Source organism: Belonocnema kinseyi, chromosome 1 (assembly GCF_010883055.1).
Source record: "Belonocnema kinseyi isolate 2016_QV_RU_SX_M_011 chromosome 1, B_treatae_v1, whole genome shotgun sequence".
Classification (NCBI taxonomy): domain Eukaryota; kingdom Metazoa; phylum Arthropoda; class Insecta; order Hymenoptera; family Cynipidae; genus Belonocnema; species Belonocnema kinseyi.
In genome coordinates, this window is record NC_046657.1 from 181,066,135 (window position 1) to 181,073,680 (window position 7,546).

Genomic DNA, 7,546 nt, shown 5'->3' on the forward strand with positions numbered 1-7,546 from the left:
CTAGTCGGGAGTGGTGCTGACTGAAAACAGATGATTTGGAGCGATTCGCGCGCCATCTGTTGGTCATTCTAAGGACTTATTGAACTACCCTCGTATAATAAAAGCTGTCGTTTATTACGTCTTTAGCAGCAACGGGGAAACGGAAAAGTATGAGTGAATTCGAGCTATAAAACGGGACACCCGGTTCAAAACAACAGGAAACGTGGAAAATCTACAAAAGGGTGTTGCCATGTTTTGTCAAAATAATACAATTAGACTATTGCCGTGAGCCTCGCCATGTACGCTTCTACCATTTACTACTCATGTGAGTGGATAAAAAAAAATTGACCTCACCAGCGTTCTAAGTTCTATTTAGAAAAGGAGTACTAAGTTCGATCAATATTTTGATAGTTTTGAAGCCGTATAGACATAGTAAAAAACACGTTTTTCAAAGGAAAATAGTTTTATTTTTTATCAAGTCGCTTCCTTTCATTAAAAGTATGATGAGATATTTGATGCTCCATTATATTTTTAAATATTGTTATCAATATTTTATCTATTATTACAACTTAATTTGAGTGTAAACATTGCTGATAATGGTAATAAATAGTAATTATCATCAAGAAATATGAACATTTCAATTATGTGCATTATAATAATGGTAACAGATTTAATCATAGATTTGATGCTTTCACAAAGATTCATTTTGATAAAAAGAGATATTTTGGGTTCCAATCGTGTAAAAAACTACGAATTTTACTGAAGTTTCGTGATCAATGCATCAGGGCTGAAGAGGCGAACTGCAATGATCACGAAACGTCGGCAAAATTGGTAACAAATCTCGATAACAAATTTGTGTAGTAGCTTTTTTTAGTTTTAAGACGGGCGGGAAGCTTCTAAGTAACTCCCCTGACGCCAAAAGTATAAAGCTTATTGCGCCACTATTTGTATAGTAAAACGCCCGCCCTCATTTTTAATTCTACTGTCCCTAAGAAAAAATTTTTTACTTTTCAAGATTTTTTATGACTTGCAGACTAAAAATGACGCAACCTTCATTTTTTTGATCGGACACAAGTGCTTTGTTGCAATCTAAATTCCGCGTTATATTTCAATTAAACTTTGTCAGTATCAGCGCAGTGAGCAATTAAAAGCTATTTATAATAATTAATCGAGATCTTTAAAGAGTTTAACTATAAAGACTTGTCAATATATATCGCTGACAAGAATAAAAATTACACCGTTTTTTTCCTAGTACAATTAAGTAATATAATTTAACGCCATCTTTCTTTACATTGTTCTGTTATTCTACATATAATGTTACAGAAAATTTTAACGCAAGTTTATTTAATCTCTTCTTATCTATGTAAGCGAAAACAAGCCTTTAAAAATAATTTTTTTCTCACTTTTCTCATAAACCCGATATTTGTGAAGATTTAAGTAACGATTTTTATTATGCGAGCATATACTTTTACAATAGTGTTAATAATGCAATAGGTCGTCAATAACGTGCATTTCATACAGATAATATTTGTAAAAATTGTTCAAAATATAATTTACTATAGCTAAATTAACTCCAGAACATTACTTTACGTTTTTCTTTTTCAAAAATGTCGTCAACCATCTTGTGTTTTCACGCCCCATTTAAAGTAATTGATTTACATTAATTTTTGTTTGGCGCATTCTGGACAGATAATATCATCTGCATCTGTGATGAAACCGCGGCCAACCAAGGAAGTGTTACACCCAGCACAAATGAAACAATCGTTGTGCCAATGCCTGTCTTCAAAGGAGATGAAACGCGTACCACCAATTCCTAAAATCATAAAAGATAACAAAAATTTATTAAAATAACAAGGTTTCAAAGGGATTGCAACGATTAAAAATTAAAGATTTTTCGGCGTAAATTTTAGAGGTTAGGAAAATAATTCTAATCTCGTCTACTGCGTCACGCTGAAGTGCGCAAATGCGGTAAAACATGTACAATCAGCAACAGAAAACTAGAATAAAACATTGTTCTTACTGATAAATCTTCGGTGAAATAAACTAGACTATTGTAGACCAATTATAACTTATTAGTAACACTTAGCAAAAAGCAAATGACATATTTGTTGAAGTTAAACGACGGTATATACCATGGAGCGATTATAAGGCGAAAGATTATCCAGCAATGTTAAGAATCGAAAATTATCTTCGATTCCTATAAAGTTTAACTAACAAGGTTAATTTTTGTTGCTGTGAATCTTTTACCTGGAATCTATGTAAACTTCGTATTACGCTTTTTCTGTGCACGAATCTGTGTCTTTCCGAAACCTTTATGAGAATTTGCATGTCGGTTTCTTAAGGATGCTTTTAGATATATACAGTGGACATCAACCTCGGATGACCAATTTAATAAGGCTTTTTTTTACTTATTGTTTTAACAGGTGAAGAAACATAGGAAATTCTTTTTCTTTCAAATTATTTTCTATTCCACGAAAGCGCCGAAATCGTCACAATTTCAACGAAATTTCCAAAATTTAATTCAGAAAGAAACAAGAAAATAGTACACTCTAATAATATCACAAGAACAGGATGTCATTAAACATAATCCCTTTTATATTTCCTATGTTATTCATATTATTTATTTTTTTATAATTATTCATGCACATTTTCTTGTTTTTTGCATTTAATTATTAATACTTATATACTATACTCTCTAAACCTGAATTAGTAGAAATTTTACTAATGCAATTAGTAGCAATATATCTGACTTTTAAATGAGTAATTTCATCACATCTTACTACTTAATATAGTAAGATTTATGTTATTAAATAAATTAGTAAGCCTATTCTACTAATCTGCTCAGTATTACCAACTCACTAATTCCATAAGTAGTAATGCATTTCAGGAAAACATAATTTATTTAATATATTCTCAAATACTTTCCGCTGCTTTTTGAGCTTTAATTAAGAAAGAGTCATGTTTTCTAAATTCATATTTTAAGTTGATATTGTCATATTAATAATACTTGCGTATGGACTACCCGGTAATAAACGTGGAATAGAGAAAAATTAATATTTTCAGACTTCAGCGCAAACGTGAAGATTATTCTATTGTTTTGAATGCGCGATTTTTCCATCCGTCTAAATTGCCACAAAAAGAATAAGATACCTGCTAAACTTATTCACTACTTTTTCCATAGCGACCCCCACAAAGTTTTCTATTCTCCCAAAGAGAACGTGTTTTCAATATATTTAATTCCTTCGAATTGTACCTGTAACGCACCTCACAGACATATATTTTATCCTTCAAAAGTGGTGATATTTTGATTTTATTTAATTCCTTCTAATAAGTTCAAAAAATATGTGTAATAAGTTGTTTTAATTCCTTAATGCGGATTGTAAATTCGGAAATTTTAATTCTCACCAATTCTACTCTGCCTCTCTAGAGTTAAAATTATTTCAATTCACACATTTGCATAGATTTCTTTGTTTCATTTTTTTAGACGTTTATATAAATTATTAAAATATAAATAAATATAAATTTGAATATTCTTCGAATTTATAAGTTATAAAATGATTTCATAATGAACAATAGTTTAAATAAATGCTTTCGTTAAATTTTACTAACTCGATTTAGAGGAATAGGATTTGCACTTTTTCTGTTCCCGTTGGGGGATTTTTAGACGGAGGAAAAGTCGCGTATTCATAGGAATACAAATTCTTAATTTTTCGGAATTCAACGCTTGTTACCGGGTATACAATATTAAAAACAGTGAAGAATCACGTTTTATTTAAAATCTGTTTATGTCAGAAAATAATCTTTTTTAGTGTGTTATATAAGTTTCAAGGCATTTTAAGTTTCATTTAACTTATCTCAACATGAATATAAACTTGAAATAATTTTTTATCAATTTTTACATGCGAAATTTAATATCTAAATATTCTTACCCAAAGGTTAGGCTAGCATTTGTATATTATTTTTGATCGCAAATAATTCATATTTTTTTATAGTTTATATCAAACTGTTTGCTATATGCATTAATTGAAGTTCATTACAGCTTATAGTGGATTGAAGCATACATGGCATAATAATGTAACTATTTTCTTTACAACAATAGTGGCAAAGTTTTCAAGTCCAAATTAAAATTCATCTTAAAAATGCTGCCCAGTTTCGTGAGCTCACGTCACTATCTCGCCGAAAACTTAATAAGTATAATTTTAATTTTATGCTATTATAGTATTCTGGTGAATGAATAAAATGTAATTAAGTTAGTTAAGTTATCGCATATTAGTACAAACGGGTGATTAACACGAAAAAATGCAGAAAAGAAAAGCAGCGTTCTCTAAAATGTAAATATTAAATTTATTACAATTTTCTGAAATCTTTGATAAAACATAAAACTAGATTTTTTATTACAACTTTGATAATTCGCTTTTAAGTAAGAAAAATTGGTCTTTCATAAAATTTAAATTTACTATCAAAATGTTGAAACAAATGGCGCTATTTGGTGTTACGTAAGCCATATTTTTAAACAATATAAAAATTACCATTTTTATGACAAAAATCTGTATTGTCATTTTAAAGAATTCTGGAGCTAATAAAATGTGATTTTAAAAAAGTGGCATACTAACATGGTTTTGTGAAAAAACCTATAATGTTTCAATTTATTTTTAATACCGCGCTCAAATGAAATAGCGTTCCACGTATAGTGTAGGCGCAAGCACTCTGCTGTTGTCAGGGCGCTGCTGCGATGTTTCATTTCCGCAAATTTGCGCTGTTCGTGAATAAGTGGAGTCTGAAGTGGATTGTAACTGCAAGTAATTGCAGTTTTATTCGTTTTTGATAACATAAATATTATTCTTCGTGAAATCTGCTTTGTTTCTTTAAAATGGGTAAGTCTTTGCCTGCTGCTAGTAATGAAGTGAATAGTTTAAAGGAAACTGGGAAATCGCCGTTGAAAAAAGTTAGGTTAACTAAAATTCATTTTCAGAAAAATTAAAGACGTTCGAGGAATTCAATATGCAGCAATTGTAGGGTTACTAGATGGATCGTGTCAAAATCCAGGACACTGAAAAAAGGTTAACTTCTAATTTACGAAGTGTTCAGTTAAAAAAATTAATCTTTCAATTTTCAATGTTTCCAGATTAAAATTGCTTGAAATAATAATATTTATAAAATTTAAAATTTTATTGATTAATTCTTTAATTTAGAGAATTGAAAATTAGAATTGGTAGAAAACTACTACCAATTAGTAGCTTTCTACTAATTCAGATTTAGAGAGTATGACCCTGAAGACGAATATTAAAATTTTTCCGGTTTTGACGTATGTTTTTCACTTCATGAGATATATCATACTTATCCTAATTTTTAATTTTGCAGGAAAATGTTTAGGTATCTGAAATCGTCGAAAGCAGTAGATTCTAAATTTATAAGTTTTAAATCTGTACATGGGTATACTAATGTCACCTTTCACTTTAAAATAAAAAACTAAAAATAAAATGATACAATTTTTGTAAACACCACACTAGCAATTTTACTGTATTTGTCTAATTTGCTTAGTAATTATATTCTGCAATAAAACAGCTAAAAACTATTGTTTTCAAGCACATATTAGTTATGTTAAAATATTTAATTATGTGAAAGAAAACGATCTTATTATTCTTTGCCAACATTAGACTGACGGCGAGCACAAATTTAAAATTGTTAATAAAATTCTTAAAGGAAATTGAGTATTAGGTAATGAATTACACCAAACTCTCGTGTTAAGTCACGCTGTTCTCAGTCTTCCTAGAACTGCTGGCTCCCACAGTCCAAGGCTATTTGAAGGCAACCCCCGATACTTGACTGAAAGCGAGAGTTTAGTGTATGAGAAATTGTTTTCTTTTTATTTTAGTATTGCTTTTCCGTCGGCAGAATCAAATTAATTGTATGGCGATTGATCGATGGAAAAAGGTAAACTCTGGGCTAATAATTATTATTATTTGGATTTGTAACCTAGAATATATGAACTTTTTCTTCTGTGAAGGTATTTGAGATTTGTGAAATACCAGCTTTCGTTGAATAACATTTCATTTTATTCTTTTAATTTTTATAACGGTCAAACGTTATAAAAAAATATATTTGCTATAAATTAGTAAATACTTTTTTGTTCAGTGAGCACAGCAACATGAGGCTAAATAAGAACCACAAGAAGATATTTACCATTTTTTCCAAAACTTTCAATTAAATTCCAGAGAGCATCATGGTTATATCGGTCATTTTATATTTGGTAAGACGATGATGCATTGTTTCGGAATGCCATTCCCTTAAAAACCAAATGTGCATAATATTTTATGTTGTTCCGTTCTCTTTATTACACGTCAACTTGGATTTCAGGAAATTTGATTTGGGCGTTCCGAGAACTAATGCTGCTGGCGATTTCGGATAAGAGGAGCCGATAAACTACAGGTAGATAGTAAATTGACATACCAACAGAAGCAGTGAGACATATCAGAAATGGTCAGATGTTTAGAAATCGTCAGAATTTATGACCATGTGTAACGATTATTTACAATTATTTAAGTAGGAGAGGATAAATTTATCAATTTACTAATAAAATTTATAAAAAATCACAACCCATAATTCACATTACGGGTCGAAATAATTCAAATATTGGGTTCGGAAATTAAAAAAAATAATTTATCTGCATTTAAAAAATATTATATTTTTTATTACCGAATGCTTGCTATTCTGATCAAATTCAATTTTCTTTTTTACCCCTTTTTAAAAGTTCTACATATTTGCAAACATACATTTTCGAAGTGGAGGTTGATATAAAGTTAATATTGAACATGTATACTTTTCTTTTCAAATTCTATTTTTGAATTTTTTTTGAAAGTTGAGCAAATACAGCGCTTCAGCGGAATAGGAAAAAAATAACTATAAAAAATTTATGAACACAAAATAAAAAAAAAAAAAACGTTATCGCTGCCGAGGCTTTCGATTACACTGAAACTCTCCAGGGCTTTTCCAGGCTTTACCAGGGAGAACAAATTTCAGGATTTTTACTCAAATATAGGATGTATCGTTTCTATCACAACGAGTCTCTACTTCGGGGTAGTGGCCACTCTCGTGTCACAGATTGGGGACTACAGTACCAGAGTGAAGCCGGCACTGTAGTTTTTTTTGTACTGATACTATAAAAGATTATTCAACTGGAAAAGGTTTTTTCAAGGTTCCCTGAAAAAAAAGTATCAAACCAATAAGTGTTGTAATAAGTATGCCAAACAGCATTCACTCCCATAAGAGTAGAATTGGTGTGTAAAACTGCTTTCATACTTTTTGTAAGCCCCAGTGTGTCCGCTCTGGGTATAATGCCTAGGGATTATATATAATGCAAAAATACAGGAGTAGTACGAGGGTAGTTCAATAAGTCCTTAGAATGAAGTATAAAACAATTTTTTTTGGGTAAATTTTTTTTTATTTTTCAAGATAATCTTCTTGAAGCTCTATACACTTGGTCAATCGCTTTTTAAGTTTTTTTAATCCTTCAGAAAAGTGCGTTTTCGGAAGTTCCTCAAAATAAGCACTTACAGAGGCAATGACG

General features: G+C 30.2%; 1 protein-coding gene across 5 annotated transcripts in view; it reads right to left on the reverse strand.

The window, feature by feature from the left end:
- Window positions 1-1,219: 1,219 nt before the first annotated feature.
- LOC117182856 (four and a half LIM domains protein 2) overlaps window positions 1,220-7,546 on the reverse strand; it is a 912,604-nt gene continuing 906,277 nt past the window's right edge. For all 5 annotated transcript variants that reach the window (XM_033375978.1, XM_033375970.1, XM_033375992.1 and 2 more), the window contains one exon: window positions 1,220-1,792. In XM_033375978.1, coding sequence (XP_033231869.1) covers window positions 1,635-1,792 — 158 coding nt within the window. In that variant the 3' untranslated portion in view covers window positions 1,220-1,634. The remainder of the gene's footprint in view (window positions 1,793-7,546) is intronic.